General features: G+C 53.2%; 7 protein-coding genes across 7 annotated transcripts; 4 read left to right on the top strand and 3 right to left on the bottom strand.

Annotated features, from left to right (window-relative positions):
• Positions 1-314: 314 nt before the first annotated feature.
• Positions 315-5,291, top strand: CC84DRAFT_619547 (cell polarity protein-like protein). The gene is made up of 3 exons (XM_018186899.1): positions 315-794; positions 882-1,257; positions 1,305-5,291. Exons 1-3 carry the CDS (start codon positions 501-503, stop codon positions 5,156-5,158), a joined length of 4,524 nt encoding a protein of 1,507 aa, XP_018037080.1. The 5' UTR covers positions 315-500; the 3' UTR covers positions 5,159-5,291.
• A 1,020-nt stretch (positions 5,292-6,311) lies between these two features.
• CC84DRAFT_1257986 (ankyrin) lies at positions 6,312-11,932 on the top strand (the record flags this gene model as incomplete). The annotated part of the gene is made up of 6 exons (XM_018184785.1): positions 6,312-7,448; positions 7,498-7,963; positions 8,013-9,672; positions 9,720-10,488; positions 10,534-10,792; positions 10,842-11,932. 6 exons carry the CDS (start codon positions 6,312-6,314, stop codon positions 11,930-11,932), a joined length of 5,382 nt encoding a protein of 1,793 aa, XP_018037079.1.
• A 488-nt stretch (positions 11,933-12,420) lies between these two features.
• On the bottom strand, positions 12,421-13,968 carry CC84DRAFT_619524 (FAD/NAD(P)-binding domain-containing protein). The gene has a single exon (XM_018186898.1). It carries the CDS (start codon positions 13,760-13,762, stop codon positions 12,512-12,514), a length of 1,251 nt encoding a protein of 416 aa, XP_018037078.1. The 5' UTR covers positions 13,763-13,968; the 3' UTR covers positions 12,421-12,511.
• Positions 13,969-14,428: 460 nt separating this feature from the next.
• On the top strand, positions 14,429-15,349 carry CC84DRAFT_1163036 (uncharacterized protein). The gene is made up of 2 exons (XM_018178158.1): positions 14,429-14,675; positions 14,732-15,349. The coding sequence occupies exons 1-2, from the start codon at positions 14,522-14,524 to the stop codon at positions 14,881-14,883; spliced, it is 306 nt and encodes a 101-aa protein (XP_018037077.1). The 5' UTR covers positions 14,429-14,521; the 3' UTR covers positions 14,884-15,349.
• A 66-nt stretch (positions 15,350-15,415) lies between these two features.
• Positions 15,416-17,969, bottom strand: CC84DRAFT_1174646 (uncharacterized protein; the record flags this gene model as incomplete). The annotated part of the gene is made up of 3 exons (XM_018180106.1): positions 15,416-15,454; positions 15,685-15,703; positions 15,820-17,969. The coding sequence occupies 3 exons, from the start codon at positions 17,967-17,969 to the stop codon at positions 15,416-15,418; spliced, it is 2,208 nt and encodes a 735-aa protein (XP_018037076.1).
• Positions 17,970-18,397: 428 nt separating this feature from the next.
• CC84DRAFT_1163034 (uncharacterized protein) lies at positions 18,398-20,233 on the top strand. The gene is made up of 5 exons (XM_018178157.1): positions 18,398-18,714; positions 18,767-18,865; positions 18,938-19,778; positions 19,833-19,943; positions 20,000-20,233. The coding sequence occupies exons 2-5, from the start codon at positions 18,807-18,809 to the stop codon at positions 20,057-20,059; spliced, it is 1,071 nt and encodes a 356-aa protein (XP_018037075.1). The 5' UTR covers positions 18,398-18,714; positions 18,767-18,806; the 3' UTR covers positions 20,060-20,233.
• A 376-nt stretch (positions 20,234-20,609) lies between these two features.
• CC84DRAFT_1215744 (uncharacterized protein) lies at positions 20,610-21,020 on the bottom strand (the record flags this gene model as incomplete). The annotated part of the gene is made up of 2 exons (XM_018182742.1): positions 20,610-20,832; positions 20,953-21,020. The coding sequence occupies 2 exons, from the start codon at positions 21,018-21,020 to the stop codon at positions 20,610-20,612; spliced, it is 291 nt and encodes a 96-aa protein (XP_018037074.1).
• Positions 21,021-22,181: the final 1,161 nt, after the last annotated feature.

Here is a 22,181-nt window from a genome sequence, read left to right as displayed (position 1 = left end):
AGCAAACGGGCGCTGACAGCTGGACAACAGGAGCGCTGCTGTGACGGGCAATTTGGCAAGCGCATGCCCGAGTGCCCGCCGTCGAGCGTACCAGACACATCCTGGCCGGCTGCGCTGTCGTCTTCATCTACGCGTCAAGTGCGTGCTGCCGTCGCCCGTCGATCCTCCTTGGCGCTGTGCTCCTGCTCTGTCCGCGTCCCAGAAAACCGTTGCGCTCTCCTCCTCCGCTGACCACGTCCCTCTGCCTCCACGATCGTCCTCTCCGCTGCCCGAGCGCCTGCTAACCCGCCCGCAAAGACATGTGCGCCCCGGCCCATGCGCCATCAGTTTGAGACCCGCGCTGCTCGCTGTCTCGCTCGTGCCGTCTGCCAGCCCCCGGCTGTGAGAGCCCGCCCACGAGCCCACCACCACCACCCGCCCCCGTAGTCTGCGCATACCGGATGCGTCTTTGTGCGCGCTGAGACCCGCTCTGACGTCGCCCTCGGCGCAGTCCCATCGCCATGTCGTTCCTCTTTGGAAAGAAAAACAAGCAGCAGCAGGCCGGCGCCCTCCCGCCCGCAACACGCGATATCGGCTCGTCGCATGGCCCACCACCCGCAGGCTCGCAGATACCCGCGCCCAACGGCACCGGCGCACGCGAACCCTCCTCTGAGAAGCAGAGGAGCGGGTCAGGGACCCAGACCTCGACCCCCGGCAACAACAGTGCGAACAACAGCTTCAGCTCGCTGAGCGCGGGCAACACCGCAAGCCCCGAGCCAAAGGCCCTCCGCGACCAGGGAAATGCTGATTTCGCGGTACGTATTTTCCATCTTACCTCCCGCTCGCCTCGGCTTCCGCCAAAGCCTGCCTGTCATCGCACGGCATGCTAATTCAGTGTGAAGGGCGGCCCAAGGAACGCCCGCGGTCCCCCAGAATCGTCCCCGTATCCATGGAGCTCTCGCCGATTGAACTTCACTACCAACGCCTCGCCTTTCCCTCGGTATGGCGCCGCCATCAATTCCTCGACCGGCTCTGCTGGCGTTATCTACATCATGGGTGGGCTCGTTGGAGGTGCTACGGTCAAAGGCGATCTCTGGGTGGCAGAGATGGGGAACGGTAGCATGGCCTGCTACCCCATATCGACGACAGGCGACGGACCCGGCCCCAGAGTAGGTCATTCCAGTCTACTAGTCGGCAACGCCTTTATCGTTTTTGGAGGAGACACGAAGCTCGATGAAAATGACGACTTGGATGACACCCTCTATTTGTTGAATACATGTAAGTCATCGCGGACCGTCTGTGCCCACGACACTGACGATGTGTAGCAACAAAACACTGGTCCAGGGCACTGCCGCAAGGACCACGGCCGACAGGTCGATACGGACACACGCTGAACATCCTGGGTTCCAAGATCTACATTTTCGGAGGTCAGGTCGAAGGTTTCTTTTTTAATGATCTGGTTGCATTCGACTTGAACTCGCTACAGTCATCGTCCAGTAGATGGGAGGTACTGCTTCCCAATCAGAAAGAAGGGACCGCATCGTCACCTTCGACTCGCTCCCCCCCTGCTCGGACCAATCACTCGGTTGTCACGTGGAACGACAAGCTCTACCTGTTTGGCGGCACGGATGGAGTCACCTGGTTTAACGATGTCTGGACCTACGATCCTCGCTCCAACAGTTGGAGCGAGCAAGAGTGCATTGGGTATATCCCCGTTGCCCGAGAAGGCCACTCCGCAACCCTCGTCAATGATACCATGTATGTTTTCGGCGGTCGCACTCAAGATGGCGTTGACCTCGGAGACCTCGCGGCCTTCCGGATATCCTCTCGCCGGTGGTACATGTTCCAAAACATGGGACATTCCCCTTCCCCACGTTCCGGTCACAGCATGACCGCATTCGGCAAACATGTCATAGTAGTGGCCGGTGAGCCATCGTCATCTGTCGCTGACAAGAACGAGCTGAGCCTTGCGTACGTCCTGGATACTTCTAAGATAAGATACCCACCAAACGAGGCGCCGCCTCCTCAGCCCGGAAATGCCCCAAGGAAATTGAGCGGTAGTGATAGAGCGAATATTCCCCAGGCGAAAGCTGGTTCGCCTCCTACCCGTGGAAGCATGATGCCTAGCGCACAAGAACCCAGACCACAAGATCTTTTGATGAACGGTGCTGGACCTGCTGGATCTCGACTGCCCCGCGCAGCAGGCCCAGCACCCTCAGGGCCACCTCCACTACAACAGGCCCCTCAACCACGGGGACCCCCTCCGGCGAGCGGATCTCGAAGCAAAACACCCACCAAGAATGAGAGAGGTTATGGCCCACCATTGGATACCCGTGGAGCCTCGTTCGAGCGAGAAAACATCTCTCCCATCACGAGGGAGAGCCCCGCTGATGTGCAATCACAATCGCTCAACGATGTTGCTGTTAACGGAACCAGAAAAATGTCCGAGGGTGGCCAAAGCCAACCAAAAGAGTCCATGGATACGTCACGGTCGGGGAGTCTTGTATCGCGAAGCACTTCAAAGTCACATCGCCCACAGCACTCACTAGAAAGTATAGAGCAGGCTGCCGCGAGACGTTCCAACGAGAACCAGCAACGTGCACTAAGTCGGGAAGCCGAAAGACCAGCCGATAGCGGGGCTGCCGCCTCGCCTGCGGTCACCCAGATCCACAACGAGTTGAATCAACAGCTAGAAACACTCAAAGTCCGGAACGCTTGGTATGCTTCCGAGCTTGCTCTTGCTCGGAAGGCTGGATATAACGCAGGGACAGCCACCAGCCCTGCTTTTGACGAGCGTTCAGCAGAAGCTTTCGGTGACGATGAGAAGCCTTTGTTCGAAGCGCTGCTCAAGATGAAGAACGAATTGGAAAGAGTACAAACTTCAATCAAATCGCAGGGAGACGACGCGGCTCGCAGGATAGCTGAGGTGGAGAGGCAACGTGATGCGGCGATCAGCGAAGCAATCTACGCAAAGGCGAAATTGGCTGCCCATGGCGGTGGCAGCCAGGGAGGCACCCCTCAACCCGACGCTCCGCGTAGTACCGCTACCCCTGATATGGACCGTGTGGCCGACATCAACCGTCGGTTGGCCGCATCACTGGCCGCTCAGAGTGAATTGACTATAAAGCTGGAAAAGTTGACCCATGAGGTTGAGGCTGAACGCAAATCGAAACAATTAGCGGACGATACGGCGGAAGCTGCCCAGAAGCGAGTACAAGAGCTCGATTCTTCGCGCCAGAAGAATTCTGCTGAGCTCGAAGGATTGCGAGCTGCACTACACGAAGCCGAGCAGATCGCCAGGGAAGCAACAGCTAGCGCAGCCGAAGCTGAAGCCACGTCGAAGCTCTTGTCCGTCGATAAGAACGAGCTAAGCAGCAAATTTACAAGAGCCATGGAAGAGTCCATAAATCATGCGTCTGTGCTTCAGTCGCTCAAAGAAGCTTTGGCTGCTTCATCAGATAAGTCTGGTCTACTAGAGAAGCAATTAGAGGACGAACGATTCCAACGAGAAAGTCTACGACAGAAGCTTGCTCAGCTGCGGGCGGAGCACGAGAACCAAACCATCGAACTAGAAGCGGCATCGCAAAAGCTTAACGACACTGAACAACTCGCCGGGAAGTATGCTGAGGAAGCACGACTCCATCGCCAGGCAGTTCTCAATGGCCTTGGGCAGATTACCAACCGCGACGAAGGTATTGAAGATGCAATGGATGAGCGTGTAACTATCCTCCAGCAACAGGTCGAAGCTGCGAACGTCATGGTGCGCAAGAACCAAACAGCAGCGGATGCGGCATCCGAAAAACTACGACGGGCTGAGGAGAGAATAGCCGGCCTTGAAGCGTATCAAGAGCAGTCTAGTCGTGAAGGTCTTAACATCCGCAAGCAGTTGCAGCAAGCAATGCGAGACATGCAAGCAGCTGAAGCTGAAAAGGCCGAGTTGCAACAGCAACATGAGCGTCTGCGGCTGGACAGCAATGCTTTCGAGGTTCAGCTCAAGACTTTGAAGAACCTCCTCGAAGAGCGAGGCGTAAGCGCGGTGGACGCACGCCGCTCTAGGGTTCTAGACAGCCCCAATTCCAGATTCGGAACGCCAGAGCTCAATCGCGTTCGTGAATTAGAGCAGCAAATCGACTCCATGGGCAAAGCACACGACGAATTGCGGTCTGCTTTTGAGCAGCGCGAGCATGATGTAAGTCAGCAATGGGAGGAGAAATTGCAGGCTCTGCACAATGATCACCAAGCCGCCGTCAAATACCTTCGGGGCACGGAGAAGATGCTTACCAAGATGAAGGCGGAGCTCGACCGGTACAAGCAAGAAAAGGTCAAGCTGGAGGCTGAGCTTGCGCAAACACGGTCAGCTTCGCGGAGCCCGACCAAAGAGCAGTCTGCGGAGTGGGAAGCAGAGCGTGAAGCCCTCCGGGCCCAAATATCCTCCACAGAGGAGAACATGAAGGCATCTGTCGCCAAGTTGGAGTCCCAGCTCTCTTCCCTGCAGACGGATTTGGCCATGGCACAGCAAGAAGCTGCTGCTGCTGCTAAGAAGGTGAACGAGGCGGAGTCCTCAGCCCAACAATCACGCGCCGATCTAGAAACGCTGCGTATCCAGAACGCGGAACTGGACGAGCGGGCCCGCGAAGCCGAAACTCGTGTGCAGATGTTCCTGGACCAATTCGAGACGTCTGTTGATAATTACCGCCGTCAATCCCAACCCACATCGACAGCGGTCAACGGACAGGCCCGCGGACATCGTCCACACGATAGTATCGCTTCGGGGGAATCAATGTACAGTGATGAGGGCACTGCGACCCCTGACGCCGGCAACAGGCCCAGCTCAGCGGTCACGCGGAATTCCATGGCACTGGATAACCTCGCTTCCGAATTAGATGCTCTTCGAAGCAACTGGGAAACCACTAACAAAGCCTATCGTCTTTCTGATCGCTTTGACTTTGAGCGCACGCCCACGAGCGAGAAGGGCGAATTCAATGATTTCTCAGACTGGAGGCAACGAATGGATGCATCGATGGTTGACGATAACGATCAGGATGGCAGGAAGAACTCTGAGGCGCACGATTCCCAAGCAACACCGACTTCGGCCACAGCACCTCCATCTGCGGCTCCAGTCGCGCCCAAAGCTGCTTCTCCTACACCTGCCGGCCCCGGCGGTGCCGCCATGATATAAATGACGACCAGGGCGTTTACCGGATTGATTTTGGAATGCCGAAAAACCGAATACCTCTACCTTTTTTTCTTCTCTGTAGGACGGGCTGGCTGGGCTTTCTTGGATTGTCCGTTTGATTGGCGCTAGATGGTCTGCCTTTGTTTTCACTTTCACACTTTCGCACATATGCCCGCCCTCGAACTATGTGTGGGATGCGGTTTCAGTTCCCCGTATTATACCATTTTCTTCGGCCTGTTTTTACTGCGGGCTTGTGCCACGCTCGACTCTAATTCGTAACTCTCCCTAATGGTTGTTGTAGTATCTTCTCTGTGGTCTTGTGTAGGGATGGGATTGGGCCGTTTGCGATATCGTAGGACTGGGGCTTAGGGAATACCACTATTGATTGTTGTATAGACACTGCATATGACTTGTGCCGTGATGAGTGTAGAATGAAGATGACGCCAACGCGCTCTATTCTCTTTCCTCCAATGTCTCCCGCGGCGGCGCAGAGGGATACAGATAACAACCGTGCGCGCTGCATGTAAGGTCGCTGTGACACGCGGACTGTTCAAGAATAAAACGTCCTAAAAAACGGCCCCTAAAAGCAAAATGTGGATGTTATAATCATGACAATTACCTATACCATATTGCTGCTACACTCGAACATTTAGTAATTAAAGGTCTTCAAGCTCCCGCTCATGTAGGCAGCCCCCTTTCTAGTGAGACAATCTGAACCAGGATCTCGCTGGGCTTTCCGAGATCATAAGAAGCCCTGTACAATTAATGCCGTGCACATTGCAATCTGTGTACACAAGGACGCCATGACACGCGGGGTCCGTTGTGTAAGGCCTCCGCAGCTTAAGCATTGCTAGCGCGTCGTGGCGCGCATGTCTGCCTGGCGCATTCGAGGCAACCGCCAGTCGCGCGAAGGTGTCGCGTAGGCAGCTGACCCGCCTTTCCACTTTGCTACCCGCCTGAACATTCATTTCGTCAATTCGCAGCGCCTCCCCAGCAATACGAAAAACTATATTCGTATAAACAGGACGATACCTCTTCTCCTCTTTTGATCAAACTTCCAGCTGCACTTCCCCGTTTATACCATCCAAGTCACGAATTACTTCAAAACCACCTTTCCCTTGATCCCTCAGCCGCACAGTGTTCCTCAACTACCGCCATGGTCTCTCTTTCAACGCTGCCGGACGTACCGGCAAAGCATGCTGACTTCGTTTCTTACGTTGAATCGCATCCTGACACGTCCCTTCTCGAGCTTCTTGAACCCTACAAAAAATACGATGCAAAACTACGCGAGATATTTGCCCAAGAACCAGATCATCCTGTCCTGGCGGATGAGCATCTCAATGTCGTCCCCGTCTTCAATGGTCACACTTCCAGTCTCAAGATCCGAGCGCGAGACCTTGACTCAGAGTCTCAAGAAGAGAAGGAGCGATATATCATGTCGCTTGGCGCCGAAGAAAGGCGCCCGAACAATTCGCCTGCCATTGTCCAAGATATCAAGGAATTCCAACAAAACTTTGCGCTGTTCTGTGAGAGTTCACTTGTCGATCTCGATTGGAGCAATGTCGTCGCTGCCGGATCGAGTGTCGTTACGTGTTTGCTGCCAGTTCCAAAGCAGTACAAAGAGTCGAAACGAGCACTAAGGCAGTACTACCACGAGACTATCGCCCCAGCTTCTGATGTAGACCTCTTCATTTACGGCCTCAGCGAGGAGGAAGCTGTCAAGAAGATCATTGAGGTTGAGAAGAGGATCAAAGATTCGATCCTAACCGAGACAACGACCATCCGAACGAAGAACGCAATCACCATCGCCAGTCAATACCCGACTCGCCACATCCAGATTGTATTAAGGATCTATAAGTCGGTCTCTGAGATCCTTACCGGCTTCGATGTCGATTGTTCGTGCGCGGCTTATGACGGCAAGCAAGTCTGGGCCGCACCGCGCGCATTGACTGCATACATGACCCAGGCCAATACCATTGACCTGACGCGTCGTTCTCCATCGTACGAGAGTCGCCTGTCGAAGTACTCCCATCGGGGATTTGAGGTTTATTGGCCTCTGCTGGAACGCTCCCGTGTTGACCCTACGATCTTCGAGCGTAATTTTGGACGGACTGTCGGTCTTGCGCGTCTGCTCGTTCTTGAGCGACTTCCGACAAAGACGGAGAGGGAGTCTTACATGGATGAGCGACGAAGGGAACGTGGTCGTCCGCCCGTGAATCGTTACAGAAATTTCTCGATGAGGGATAACATCAAGGACCGACATGAGGATGAAGTAGCGGAGTGGGTCGAGCAGGTATTTGCATGTGAACACTGACTACTCGAACTATGCTAACAAATAACAGGAAGATGTCAGTGACTATCACACCTTCACCATTCCCTATGGTCAGCCGTATCACGCCAAAAAGATCGAGAAGCTCTTGTACACCAAAGATCTGCTCTTGAACTCGGAGTGGAACAAGCCCAAGGATCGCGAGGTTAACCTTCATCGTCACCCTGCGTTCTTCGGTTTTGCTGAGGATATCATCAACGACTGCTGCGGATTTTGCCCCCAGCCGGTGACACCTGAAGAACACGACGTCGCAGAAGAAGAGCGCAAGATCTATGTCTCTGGAAAAATCTCCTTCATCAAAGACGACCCCGGGCGTCAAGCTATCGGCTCATTCAACCCTATCACGGATGATGATTGGACCGAGATGGCTTACGTCGGGAACACTGCTCGATTGTGTCAAGCCATTGTTGACGAAGATCTGGAGCACGTTGTGGACTGGTTGGAGCAAGACGGATCCGATCCTAACTGTCGTGACTATAGTGAGTAACAGTTGGTGATTCCACTGGAGCTATACACTAACCTCCACAGCTGGTCGCACACCACTCCATCTAGCTGTCACTTCTTCCACTCCAGAAATCGTCCGTGCCTTGATTGATCACGGCGCCCGTCTTGTGGCTCGTCTTGCGGACGGAAGAACGGCGCTACATCTAGCTGCCGCTCGAGGCAGTGTGGAAATGGTCAGAATGATTATGCAGAAGAGTGAGGAGAACGAGGAAGAAGAGGCTAAAAAGGAAGATGTTCGCAAGAAAGCACGTATGGCGGAGAGAACACCCAAGAATGAGTATCTAAGCGAACGGCCGAAGTCTGCAAAGGAAGACGATGATAGCGACGTCGATATGATTGAGAAGGATGAGGCCGAATCTGATGATGAAGCACGCACGACAATGACTGGATCGTATATCAAGGTCAAAGAAGGAGAGAATACGACTGACAATGCGGTTCCTGAGGAAGACGAGGACGATCCCGATGTATACGACGTCAATGTCCTAGCGTGGGATCTTCAGTGTTCACCCCTTCACCTTGCCATCTTGAAGGGGCATACCGAAGTCGTCAAGGAACTCGTTCAGTCGTTTGGAGCAGACGTCTTCCTGCCGATCAAACTTCTCAACGACCACGACAAGTCGCCAAGGGGAGCTATACTGACCCTTGTTTTGTCTCTGGGTCTCCCATTGGAACAAGCTAAGGAGATGACTAAAACACTGTTGAGCTTGGGGGCTACCTCCGTCCAGGCTGACACCAAGCAAATGACTGCGCTTCACTACGTCGCTGTGAAAGAGCCTGAGTTATTGGAAATATTGATTCAGGAGGATGAGCCTGCGGCTAAGCGAGCCATCAATCATCTCGGTGTGTTAGGATCATCCTGGCGTCCGTCTTCGCAAAGTCCTCTCATGAGTGCGATCTCTTCAGGAAACGCGCTCGCAGCGTTGAAGCTGCTCGAATCGGGCGCGAATCCTTCCATTGACTTCAAGGATTGGATGAAGTCGGTAGAGCCTCAGTTTGACAGCATAGCTCGAAGCGATTCTGACAATAACCGAAGAACTTTCACCCGAGACATTGAGCAACCAATTATACTGGCAATCGAGAACGAGGTTCCGGAAATTGCGGTTCGTCTATTGGAAATGGGCGCGGATCCAGACACTCTCACCAAGCCAACAAAGGAAAGTCTTGAAAGGGACTACAACACTAGCTACACCGACATGGACTCTGTGCTTGACATCGTTCGAAAAAAGATCACCGACCTGCGTGACTACGTCCGTGAGGTCAAAGACTCGGGCAGACCGTCAAACCCTCGCATCAATCTGAAGAACGATATCGACTATCTTGAGGGCTTTGAGCACGGAACATACAAGTACTTTGTCGCCAAGGCCCAGTTGGAGCGCGCAGAAGAAGAGGACAATCGTGCCAGAGAGAGCTATGAAGACCAACTGAAATCTTACACAGAGCGCAAAGGTGTTGAAGAAAAGATTGAGGCTATCAAATCGATGGAGAAGAGGTTCGAGGAGCTTGAGCAAGCTTTGATGAGCAAAGGAGCGAAGACATTCAAGGAGTTACACCCGAATGTGAAGCTCGAGAAGAGGCCATATTATGGCTACAACCACCAGCCATGGGTACCGCCACCTTTTGAAATCAAGTTCGACTTCTCTGTTCCTGATCTAACTGATGAGAGAAGGGATGCTTATTCCAAACTGTAAGTGCTACACTACCTCATCCTTACGTATTCTAACGCAAGTTCAGCTTCCAAGCAGTATGGGATAATGACCTTGAGACCGTGAAAAGCCTGACCCTGGCTCCGTGGGGACACAACAGCCCACTCAAGATCAGCGTCCAAGACGGACAGCGTAATAGCATCTTCGCCATCGCAGTCATTCGCGGCCATCTCGATCTCGCACGAGCTCTTGTTGAGATATGTTACGCGCAGTTTCAGCCGCCAGAAGACGACGATGTCAAGAAGTCACGCTACCGACTTGCGAACGAGGACGAAGACGACGAGAGTGATATGAGTGATATCGCCGTGTTAGAGGAGACTGTCGACGACAGGTTCACAATTGAAAACATTGGCGAGCTTTCGACACAGGTCAAGAGCGATATTTCACCTATTCAGTTCATGGCCGGACAAGTTCAGGCCTGGAACTACGTCAAACACTTCCTCCCTGAGAAGCAGATCACGTACGGTATCGACAACCGCAAGGTTGACATTGCTAGCAAGCGCGACTCTACGTGCAGCCTCAGGTCCTGGGCTCTTATCACCAACGACAGACCGTTGTTCTCGTTCCTTCTCGATCTCGACTTTGAGTGGACAGACAGGTTGGCCATGAAACTGGACGGGTCCTCTGGCATACCATCATTCTCAGGCTGCGACTTTCACCTCGCTGTCGAATACGGCCGCACAGAACTGCTGGCGGATATGATCAAGCACGCAGGTGCAGGAATCGAACTGGAGTCATTTGTCAAAAACTCTGGAGTCAAATACCGCGAGAAGCCAAAGTTTTATCAGGGTCTCAGCGTAGGTTGATGCTCCTACTTAAGATTCCAACACTAACAATTGCAGGTTCATGGAAAGAAGCGTCCCGCTTGGATCAACGCTGCTCGTGGCACTTACTCACAAGGAGTCTCTGATAGCGTACCGCCGCTGCTAAGCGCGGCTTTCAAAGGGAGCCTTCAGATGGTGGAGTGGTTCATGGGCGACGCGCCGGCTCGCCACTACCTTGACTTTGCTGAAGCTTACAAGCATGACAAATACATCGGGCATATCAACAAGAATGCTGGTGGCTTTGAAAGGCTTCTCAGGAAATGGCTGGGCACTAGACGTGAGTTATCGGATCCTTTGGCAAATTGACAATGCTAACTTTCGATAAGGTGAGCTTGCGCTGCATCTTGCAGTAATGGCAGAGCCGAGTCATGAGACCTTCAAGCTGATCAAGTACCTCATTGACACCATGCCCGACTCGCTAGAGGTCAAGTCCACAGACGGGTATACACCACTCCTCATCGCATTCTCGCTCCATCGTTTCAGCGCGGCCAAACTTCTTATCGAAGCTGGCGCAGATCAGACTGCCCGCATATCTACAGGTTCCAACATCCTCGACGTACTCCTCGTAGACCCCTATAGGAGTTTCATCATCAACGACAACACCATTCTCAACCGTATGCTGAGCCTCATCGACCCCCGTCTCGTTCCTTCGCTCCTCAGCGAGCGCACCTCCGCCCAACCCGGTTCCTTGACACCTGTCGCACACCTGATGACTCTAGCTGGCGGTTACAACGTCGGAGAGCTCAAGACAGAGATCCTCGAGACACTGCTCGACTTCGCAACCCCAACCAACTACGCGTTCCTCGAGCTGCTGGACGGCGCAGGCGACACCCCCCTCCACTGGGCCGTGAAGAAACAAAACCAGATGTACATGTCCGCCATCCTCAGCCGTCGCCCGGATCTCCTCTTCCGCGAGAATAGCGTCGGTCGCACGCCCTGTGAAATGGCAGAGGATTCCTGGCTCGCTAGCCGCGTACGCGACGCGCCGTCTGTCACCCAGCACACCAGCCAGTCTATCGTCCACCGCTCTACAGAGAGTTTCGCGAAGGATCACGTCGAGTCTGCTAAGACGGACATCGCGGAGAGTATCTGGGCTCAGTGCAGGGAGGTTGTGGCGTCCTCACGCGGATCGTTGAAGCGGAAGCTGGTCAGCTTATTGGATGCGAACGAAGTTGCGAATCGGTTGGCGAAGAGGCATATGGAGAAGAGAGCTACGCAGCAGGCTTGGTCAAAGAAGCAGGATGCTGTAGAGGAAGAGGAAGAGGAGGTTAGCAGGGAGGTGGACGAGGTGAGGGATTGGTTTGGCATTACGGTGAAGGGGGATGGGAAGGAGCTGGAGGTTGTGGATCGGACGGTGGGTGGGGAGAAGCATGCGCTGATGGATTATGCGAGGCAGCTGCGGGCGTTGGAGAGATGAGGTGGTGGCGGATTCCCCATGGATTTGGATTCCTACAAGTGGAAAGCAGCCAATATTAGCGTCGTAATTCGCACCCAAGCTGGCCAAGATGATGCATGCCCTCGAAATCTTGTGATGCTCGCCAGAGTCATCGATGGCCTTAGCCTTCACCTGGAAGTCACGCTAAAAAGTAGTGCTTTGCGCCGCCTCGAGCTTCGCCTTTGAGTAGGCGGCGTGTCTGCAAGCTGACATAGTATCGCAGCGGCAATGTCGGACCCAGAGTACTCTCGATGGCACGGCTACACCCACTCTCGCGACCCGTGGACTGAGGTCGCGCTTGGGGATCTCGACTTAGTCGCTCAAACATGTCGTTTCCAAGATGCCAGAAGAGGAGCATATCTAGCTGAATGCTCATTTATCTGGCGAACGGTCAAAATTCGGCGAGCTCACGGGTATAAGGTGTGGCCTTTTTTGCATGTCTGAGCACTGTCACCGTCTGCTTGGACGCAATCTGGTTTCAGTTAGTGTTCAAGTCCGGGCGCACAACTTCGGACAAGTACTACATATCAAATCTTACACACAAGGTCCCACGGCCCGCTCTCACTCCCCGTTCAAGCCCTCGAACCTCTCATACCGCGGCAACGGAAACCCCTCGTCTTCCTGCTCCTCGCTCCCCAACCACCTCGCCATCCAGCTCTGTCCCAATAGCCATGCCGCAACCCTCAACCCCGTCTCCAGCAGCCACCGTTGCCACCCCGTCGTCGGATGCGCGATCCCCGGCACCACGCCGGGGATCTTCTGCGTCGCCTCGACGAACGGGCGGAACCTTTCCTCATACCCGTCCAGAGCTTTAGACGGGTGTTGTCCACCCTCCAACTCGCTAATCTCCCCGGCCAACGCATACGCCCCTAACACCGCGAGCGATGTCCCCGCCCCGGTGAGCGGTGTAGGGGCATACGCCGCATCGCCCAGACACACCACCCTTCCCCTCGACCACCTTTCCATCCTGATTTGCTCCACGACCTGGAAGTAGAAATCCGGCGCTTGCTCCAGACCCTCCAGAAACCGCTTGGCCTGCCACCCCGCATCGCTGAACTCGCTCTTCAAAAGGTCCTCCTGCGTCTGCCGATCGGCGCGCGCAACCTCCCGCCACCGCTTCTCCTCTGAAGCGCCAGGCATGCACGTGACGTACACCCTCGCCGTGCCATACGGGTCCGGCCGCAGCGCCATGATGCGCCGGCGCAGCGCGATGTAGATGTTCCACCATGCGTTGTCTGCGGGGATGCGCGGGATGGTCCAGTACGCGCCGTACATGCCCTTGTGTAGGGTCGTGACGGTGGAAGCATCGAAGACTTGGGCGCGGACTTTGCTCCACTGGCCGTCGGCGGCGACGAGCAGGTCGAAGGAGGATGCGGTGCCATCGTTGAATTCGACGGCTACACCGCTCTCGTTGTTGTGCAGGACGCGCGTGATGGTCGTGCTGAAGCGGTATGTGACGTTTGGATGGTTTTTCGTCGCCTGGTATAAGATGTCCGCGAGGTCTCCGCGGAGGATCTCGAATGCGGACGTGAAGCTCGCCTGCAAGCCTTCTCGTACGGGGAACAGGGCGAATGGCCGGCCGCTGGTGTCGACGAATTGGGTTCCTCGCTCGGTGGTGTTGCGGGCAAGGACCTGGTCCCAGAGGCCGGTCTTCTTGAAGGCGGCGAGGGCGGTGGCTTGCAGCTCGATGGACTGGCCGTAGGGGCGGATGGCGTCGCTTTTCTCGACGATAGTGACTTTGATATCGGTCTGGACGAGGAACCAGGCGAGCGTGGGGCCGGCAATGCCGGCGCCGCTGATGAGGACGTGCATGGCTTAGGGTTGAGGGGTTGGTGTTGCGATGGAGTGGTTTGATGGGTTGGAGATGGGGAGTTTGCGATTCTGAACAGGCGTCTGATCAATCAGTATAGAGGCCAGCAGGAGTAACCAGTAGTGTTCGTTAGGTCATGAAGGTACAACATGTTGGCGATCCAGGCTCTGGTATATATAGTCGCCCTCCATCGTCGGTCTCAGTCGGTGATAGCATCGGAGTCGGACTCGTGACACCGAACTCGATAGGTAGCAGGCTCGAAGTCGAAGGGGTAAAATTGAGACGAGTTTGGCTTTCTCGCGAGAATGCACAGTTCTGGTGTCTATACTCCAGCAATGCCAGCACGAAGCGTGCGGTGTCGACACCATCGAGGACGTTTGTAGGATTTCGCTCCTTCAGGACTAGACCCGAAACCTCACCAATCTCGAGGCATTCGCATCTCGAGGGGTTTGTTCGTGCCGCAGGGCCCTACATTCGCGCTCGGTTTCGATCGATTCCAGGAGGACTCGAATGCATGGGTGTGCGGCTTCACAGGACCCAATAGCACTACTCCTGTTCGCGGTTCAAGCGCGTGGAGATGGGCGGCGTGGAGTCGCGTGACCAGCGCTGCGCATGCGTGACGTCATAAAAACAGGGCGCTTGGACGGCGTAAGCACAAGCAGGCTGCAGCGCCTCTTCCTTAAGTACACCCCGCTCGGGCTGCCACGCTTCTCCCTCAAACTCGCGAGCTCAGAAACCCAAATACAAGAATCAAAGTCACCATGTTCCAGTTCGTGCTTGCAGCTCTCCTCCAGCTCTCGCTGGGCCTCCTCGTCGAGGCAGCGCCCGTCACTGCGCAAGGCACTAGCTGGCAAGGCCCGACCGGTGGCGGTGTCGTTGGATTCATTGTCCTCGTTCTCGACATCATTGCTTGGGGTACGTCTAGACGGACCCGGCAGGGAAGCAGCAGAACACTTGCTAATGTGTCGTAGTTGAGATCGTCAAATCGAACCGCCCCCCACTGAACAAGGTCATCTGGTGCCTGGTCGTCTTCCTCTTCCCCATTGTCGGCATGCTCATCTACTACCTCTTCTCCAACCGCGCTGCCCACAACGACAGCGGATACGAGGCTATTCCCTCATAAGCGGATCGAGGGGTGTTGGAGCCGTATCCCGCTGGACCACACAGCCAGGATAATTACATACGTTTCCACGACTGTTATCATAAGAACCACTCACGAACGACTCGCATTGCTACGGCGTTGAGGTGCAGGTTTACGAGGATACGATGCCCAAGGTTCCCGGTTTTCGTTACGAGTTTGGAGACGCACCAAGTATGTCGGTGGAAGGATCGCTCACACAGCGTACGCGATGTGCTGTCGGAGCCCCCGATCTTAGCAATCGATCATGTCTTTCTTCACAACCACTGCTTTCTACCTTGTTCGCGTGCTCACTCTACATGCCCAGTCCCAGCCGTAATCGAGAATAGTAGCATCAGAGACGAGACATTCCCACGTAAATAATCTCCCTCACCATAGAAAAAAAAGGTTACTCTTCGTTAAAGATTAAGCAAGAAACTCATTATTAAGTAACTCCTGTACATTATAGCGGTATTTAGTACTAAAAGGCTATGATGTACTCCATAAGCAAGTTGGCCATGTAGGCAAGTTATCTACTCTACTGAGAGTCTAAGACCCTACTAAAATATACTATTACCTATACAGCGCACAGCGGCTGGTGGAAAAGGTGACAAGTATCATGCCTTGAAGACGAAGTAACCACAGTCGAAGCAGACAAGGAGCTGTCACATCGGTAAAGAGGCTCATGTTCATCATCATGCTCATTTCCTGAGAAACCAAACGTCGACACCAGTGCAAGGTTAAGACGATGGATCTCCAGGGCCAATAGCTGGCTCTAGGGTAATGTGCCTTCTGTACGTCACACACCATCATTGCTGGCTCCTCGCTGTCCAGATGTTCAGCAGCAATCCTCAACACCCTTGTGCTGTTGGCGTTCTTTGGACATGGTTGAACAAAAAAATGTTGCTCTGCTCCCCTGTTAACCGTCGCTCGCCCGTTTACCTTCGCTGCTGTCTCGAAGTACCAATAATAGCCTGTAGGGTTATCACCCTACCCTGTCTTCTCGTGCGACCAGTTCGTCTCCTTCTAGTGGATGTTGAGGCTAAACCGGAATTGTCGGTCGGATGCGCTGCAGCTAACCCTTGAGCAGTGACAGTATATGTGTCGCCGGCCTCATGGGCAGGTATCTGAGCATCCCCATGCACGGGCATTGCAAAGGTAGGGCTTGCATATGTTCCGGTGGTGGCATATTGATGCCCTGTAGAAATGCCGTATGCAGAAGCAACGTGAGTAGACCCGGGAACTGCCGTTTGCGCTATGTTATAGCTGGCTGTCAGATGGCTTCTGGGCCATACGCTAATGACTTCATACCAGTCCTCCACGAGAGCATGGATCAGTTCGTCGTCGTTTCTTCTTCTTTCATGGGCTCTGGCTTTCTCTTTGCCATGATATGTCCGGGCACGTGCATCGAGTCGTGCCGTCCACAACACCCCCCCGGGACGAGAACTGAACGCAAAGACCGGATTTGCCCTCGTGAAATGTTGCTGCTGTTGCAATCTTTCAAAGTCAGTTCCATTGTTCCTTTGATGGTGCTGTCTGGCGTCGTGGCTGGGGCCTGCATGTGTATTGTAAATGCGTGGGATTTCTTCCGGTATATCTCGATGTTGTTCATGATCCCGCCGGTGGTGTCGTGGCGGGCGAACATGCCGGGCTCCTGAAGTATGCCTTTCCGTATACCGACCGTCCTCGGGGTCCCATTCCGCGCGGTCTGCACCTCCTCGCAGAGAGGGCACTTGGTGACCCTTTAAACTCCCCCAATGAACTTGCGGCTTCAATTCCGTCTTGAGAATGATTAGCATAGAAACAATTTCCGTCCGGTAGCGGTTGATGCGATGTATTTCTGGCCGAATTCCGGCCACTTTCCACTCGAGGACAGGTTGCCCTATTTGTAGTTCCTGATTTTCTCGCGCAAGGAGGTCCAAAATGGCGCTTTGCCTTTGTGGCCCTAACCGCTCGTATCTGTCATGTAATGTTTGATCCTTCTTGCCATCCTTGACCATCAGGGCTACGACCTGGAGATATAACTGTTCGCTCGAAAAGGCTAATGGTTCTACACTTGGTCTTAACCAAGACCGACCTCTTGCGTCACTTCCCGTTGCATGCGAGGACCCTCTCTGGATAACCCAGCCGGCGTAGCGAGGACTGAAAGCTGCGGGTGCCGGAACTCGGCCTAGTTGCGAAGAATTTGAAGGATCAAGTGCAGGGGAGCGTAACGATTTTGGCACTGTGCCATTTCGAAGCAAATCCAACTCCGAAAGTATGTGTCTAAGCTCACTGAGCATATCACTAATCATGTCGCTCCAAGTAAGGTCTGGCCTATGCGAGCAAGTAAGCTCTCTCTTTGTGCACGCCATCATCCAGTTTACTACTAACTTTTGATTTGAGAATGTCATAAAGAATATTGACAGCCGGATTTGTAGATTTACTTTATGGTCTTGTATCCCGAATTCCACGATTGTAATCTTTGTCTCGAGCAGCACAAGGCTCTCTTGTGCCAACTCGACCTTCTCCCTTTCTTTTCCCTCAAGCCGTCTTGGAGCGGGAACGCCTTCCATGAACTCGGACATTTGCTTTTCGACACCTCCAAGCCATGTCTCACAGCTCTGTAGTTCAGCATAGAGATCATTAGCTGCATCAGGGACCTTTGAAGACTCTTCTGGGGGTTTTGATGTGAGCTGCTCGAACAGTATCTCGATCCCATGCAGGATTGACGATGTAGCGCGGATCCGATCAGCTATGTCCCTCATACGTACATCTGCGCCTTTGATTCTTGCTGCATAGCTAACCATATGGTCGGCCAAATTAACTGCGATATGGATTGTCTTACGCAGCTGGCCTGCTTTTGCGTCAAAATCTTTCCAGTGGTTGAACCCAAAACGAGGCGTACCTATGATTTGGTTCTTCCCACCGCTAAGAATTATGTTGCTTGCGACCACGCCTTTATTACCATCGATCTTGACTCCAGGTGGATCATGAGAATCTGGATCTTTTTTCTGACTCATTGGCACATTAAAAAAGCTTCCTCCAGTCGTAGTCATCTGCCAATTATTAGGGCTAATGTTCAGGATGAGGCTCCATTCACTGCCACGCATTTGGACGGTGAGCACATTGGCTTATAGCCTAAATTAGCGGCCACTAAACCCTACCTCCGCTCCAGTGGGGTTCTCGATTAGCTACAAGTCAAAACCTAGGAAAGCGAGAGTTTTGACCCCCAAAAGGTATAGACTGGCTGGCAAGCCGGTACGAGCCGGGCTCGCCCGTACTACCCGAACCATGCACTCAGCTTCCGCTAATGTAAATCTCTTCAAGAAGGCTGGTTCCAGCTTCATCCATCCAATTACAATAGTGAAGAGGATAGGCTGAATCCATTTCTAGGCATGATATCCCATGGCTTCGTCGGCAGATCAAGCTCCCCCCAAATGCCTGGGTTGATCCTGTTGCAGCTGAAGGAAAGATAAGTCGATGCCGTTGGAGAGCACATACCATTCGCACGCATTTAGTGTTAATATGCTGACTGCGTCAGAAATCGATACACAGAACATCACATCGGGCCATGTTAAGCGACCCACCAGGTTGGATCTGGCTTTTGCATGTCGCCTTCGTTTAGTTATGCAATGGTATTTTCAGGTGGAGATCACGTGGACCAGTAAGGCAGAAAGGGCAACAGAGCAACACAGCTGAACTTGCATAATGCGGGACGCAGATAAGCTCAAACCACCCAGCGAATCGGGAGCGCCGGCCGTACACCAAAATTTTGTTACTTCCAAAGCCTGTGTCACTGAACTTCAGCGTGTGGGTGTCCATGTCCAAGAGCATACAAAGGCTGGATTGGCGTCGGTAAGCGTGTCTTCGTGAAGCGATCTTAACTTCGTTTACTAAGTGCACAAAGAAATCGTCGGTCTCCCCTCATTTCTTCTGCCTATCTTAATATGGCCGAAAGAGTAGGGTTTGGAACACCTCTATACAGCCCAGACAACGCCAAAGTCGAGTGCGTTCTACCCTATATTGGCAGCGAACATTCATTCGAACTTCTCCTGCGGCCTCGCTAACCACAGGTCAGTGTCGTATTTGTCCACGGTCTGGGTGGCCATAGAATCAACACATGGACTTCGGAGCCGACGAAGAAAATCCCAGTGGAAACCTTTTGGCCAGAAGAGCTCCTCCCCAAGGCGTGCCCGACGGCCCGCATCCTCTCGTTTGGCTACGACTCCCGCTTCGTCAAATTCTTCCCTCTCTCCAAATCAAACTTAGATAAAGAGGGAACAATTGATGAGTATTCGACAGCCCTCTACCAGAACCTCGCCAGTCTCCGCGAATCAACCAAAACGCCTGCAGATAGGCCCATCATCTATGTAGCACACAGCCTCGGCGGCCTGGTCGTCGCCAATGCCGTGTCGCGACCACCGGGCGCCAACGAAACAGCGCAAAAACTCACGGACAACACCATTGGCATGATATTCTTGGGCACGCCATTCGCTGGTTCTGACAAGGCCTCGTGGGGCGAAATGGCAGCAAAGTTTGTGACATTGTTTGGTGTCCAGACAAAGGACACCGACATCAAAGATCTCAACGAGCGGTCAGCGAGGTTGATCGATATCAATCTGGACTTTGATACGTTCATCAAAGGACGAGATCGTGATCGCAAACATGGGCCCGTAGAAATCGTATGTTACTATGAAGCAGACCCAACGTTCATTGGACCCGTGTGCATAGGAAAGGTGGTGAGCAAGGAGTCGGCCGCGCGGCTTCCAGCCATTGCTGCGCTCTCAATTCCGGATAATCACTCCGACATGTGCAAGTTTGCTGGCGAGTTTTCGAGCGGATATGCCAGTGTATCAGGCCAGTTGGCGCAATGGATCACCGCGCTCGATAAGAGGGGAGAAGAAGGCGAAGACCATGCGGTGCGCCCTACTTGGTAGCTGGTCGTTGCGAAGCAGGCTAACTCTGTGCAATAGGGTTCAACGAGCGTGAGAATTGACGGCGTAGTTAACAACAAAGGTGTGGTAACAGGGGTTATCAAATCTCTCCCTGGAGGGACAACTAGCGTCACGGGCTCAGCCGACACGGTATATTTCCCAGCCCATGTCTTCTAGGTCTTTGATATCGTTAACACTACATATAGACCTATAACTTCGGCCCACTTCCCGATGAAGCAATACTGAAACTCATGGGGAAAAAATAGTGTTCTTTGGTCTAGTTAGGGATGATTTCGTGGACAGCTTTGCATAGTACTTTATACTTATACTGTGAAGGCAATGGACACAACATGGACATCGTTGGTGATAAAGGTGGTGTGTCACACTCGTGAGAGCGGATGTATTGTAATAATACGCTATGAGATAAAACTCCAAACAGCATATTCCTTTGGTACATTCCTAGAGGGATTCGGTAACGCACCGATGCACCTTTCAGACTTACGTGTCCTAATCAGCTCTAATAAGGGTCGAGAAATAGACTCTAGGGCTATGGTTTAAGAGGCTAAATGCTGTAGGAAGTATAGAAGCGGGCTAGCAAAGGATGATAGAAAACTGTTAAATACATTCTAGGAGTAATAAGCTCAAAATGCCCAGAGTAAAATTTGTTAGTATATCTTCCGATTTTGCTACTACTTTTCGCAAGGCTAAGATTACAACTAATATTGTTAAAGTCCGATCCTTTGCTAGAATAATGCCATTACATAGTAAAAAAAAACAGGCCCAGCATATGTACTACATTTATCGCCCTCTATTTCTTTAAACCCTTGCCGCCGGCGCACTGCCCATCTGCGGCCCGTTGGTAATCTGCCTCTTCTTCGCGCGTCGGCGCAACAATAGCAGGATGATAACCGCAATGATGATGACCACGATGACGCCAATCACGATACCCGCGATCGCGCCGCCCTTGATCTTCTTGCTCTTCTTCTTGCCGACTTTGCTGGTCTTGCGCGCGATGAGGCTGAGGAGCTGGTTTGCGGTTCTGGGTGGCGGGGGTTAGCACACGGGTTGGAAGACGGGATGGGTGGAGAAAAGGTGGGGAATATGCGGGCGTGTGTATGCGCGTGTGTATGTGCGAGTGTATGCGGGAGTGAATGCTTACTCCGGGTCGTTGAGCGCGCGCTTGATGCTCTGGAGGGACTGCATCGCGGGTTGTGTAATGGCGGGCATGCTGACTTTGTCGCGCGCTTTTATGTTGGACTGCACTTTTTTGATCGCAAACGAGGAATGGAAGGGCGGTATGGGCGCGTAGCGTGCCTTTGTACTCGTACTGGGCTATGCTAACGACGATCTGCTCTCGTAAATCATATCAATGACAGCAGCACCGCTAATTCTACCCCGAACCAAGTATTCACCGCATCCTGCGCTGGCAGTGCACGCAGCTCTTTTGCAGGGGCCGCGAGACGTCATGCGTTGCGAGGCTGGCCTGCATGTGCTGTACCAGGTTCTAAGCGAGGAGGGCGACGCCTTATTCGCCAGGGTAGGGCGATCACCTCGTGTGTGACATTTCAGCTCCGGCTGTAATCACGGATACGAGCGCGGATTGGCCGGTGCGTGGGAGCGTTGAGCAAGCTGGGGCTGTGGTTGGGCGGTGAGAGGGCATGCTGGGGACACCAGCGTGCTGCAATGGGGTAACGGGCGACTGCTGAGGGTGTGCGCCGGAAAGCTTGAGTTGGCAGCAAGCTTTAGGGGACTTTCTGGTGGCCTGATGTAGGCGCAAGCTTGTCTATAGTACACAACAGGAGCAGGAGGTATTGTGACGAAGAGAAGTGTAAGAGTGATTGAACTTTTGATGATCTGTACAGTATCAGGTCTCGTTGGAATCAGTACTGGAGCTGTCTTGTGTGATTGCCTTGTGGTCGTTCCTCTCCTTCGAAAGTAAGCTCGGGAAATACCCCGTGTTTGTCATGACGAAGTGAAAGCAAGAGCAAAACAATCATGCTATTCCGCTTCTGGACCGAGTCAGCTTCTCGACAATGTACCGCGAGAGATACATGCCATTTCTACATTTTGAAGGTATTGATTCAAGTGTCGAAAGACTTAATCTGTATTCGAACACTGCGAAGTATGGGATGACTCAATTTTTATTTGAACACTGCACGACCCCGCTTGGATGCATAGTTCTCTATTTCTCGTACATTGACGCAGTGAACCACGCTTTTTGGGCATTCACAAAAAGAGAAACGGCCGGCATCGATAACGTGTCACAGTAAGGAGTTCACGTGTACGCGTTCTCCCTTGACCACTGACGAGTGATCAATGCTGACAGCCTCAGAAAAGCGTAAATTTTGAACTTTGGTGACGAAGCAAAAGCAAACCTGAGCGAGATGT

This window comes from Paraphaeosphaeria sporulosa, assembly GCF_001642045.1.
Source record: "Paraphaeosphaeria sporulosa strain AP3s5-JAC2a unplaced genomic scaffold CC84scaffold_4, whole genome shotgun sequence".
NCBI lineage: Eukaryota > Fungi > Ascomycota > Dothideomycetes > Pleosporales > Didymosphaeriaceae > Paraphaeosphaeria > Paraphaeosphaeria sporulosa.
The sequence above is the reverse complement of the archived record's forward strand: the minus strand, read 5'-3'. Positions and strand labels throughout refer to the sequence as shown.

Excerpts from the sequence above, each read along its gene's own strand:
- CC84DRAFT_1163034 (XM_018178157.1), top strand. The coding sequence starts at position 18,807 with ATGGCCGAAAGAGTAGGGTTTGGAACACCTCTATACAGCCCAGACAAC. Across the intron at positions 18,866-18,937 it reads CCAGACAACGCCAAAGTCGA|TGTCGTATTTGTCCACGGTC; the intron begins GTGCGTTCTACC and ends ACCACAGGTCAG. Across the intron at positions 19,779-19,832 it reads AAGAAGGCGAAGACCATGCG|GGTTCAACGAGCGTGAGAAT; the intron begins GTGCGCCCTACT and ends TCTGTGCAATAG.
- CC84DRAFT_619547 (XM_018186899.1), top strand. The coding sequence starts at position 501 with ATGTCGTTCCTCTTTGGAAAGAAAAACAAGCAGCAGCAGGCCGGCGCC. Across the intron at positions 795-881 it reads AGGGAAATGCTGATTTCGCG|GGCGGCCCAAGGAACGCCCG; the intron begins GTACGTATTTTC and ends TTCAGTGTGAAG. Across the intron at positions 1,258-1,304 it reads CCTCTATTTGTTGAATACAT|CAACAAAACACTGGTCCAGG; the intron begins GTAAGTCATCGC and ends GACGATGTGTAG.
- CC84DRAFT_619524 (XM_018186898.1), bottom strand. The coding sequence starts at position 13,762 with ATGCACGTCCTCATCAGCGGCGCCGGCATTGCCGGCCCCACGCTCGCC.
- CC84DRAFT_1163036 (XM_018178158.1), top strand. The coding sequence starts at position 14,522 with ATGTTCCAGTTCGTGCTTGCAGCTCTCCTCCAGCTCTCGCTGGGCCTC. Across the intron at positions 14,676-14,731 it reads TCTCGACATCATTGCTTGGG|TTGAGATCGTCAAATCGAAC; the intron begins GTACGTCTAGAC and ends AATGTGTCGTAG.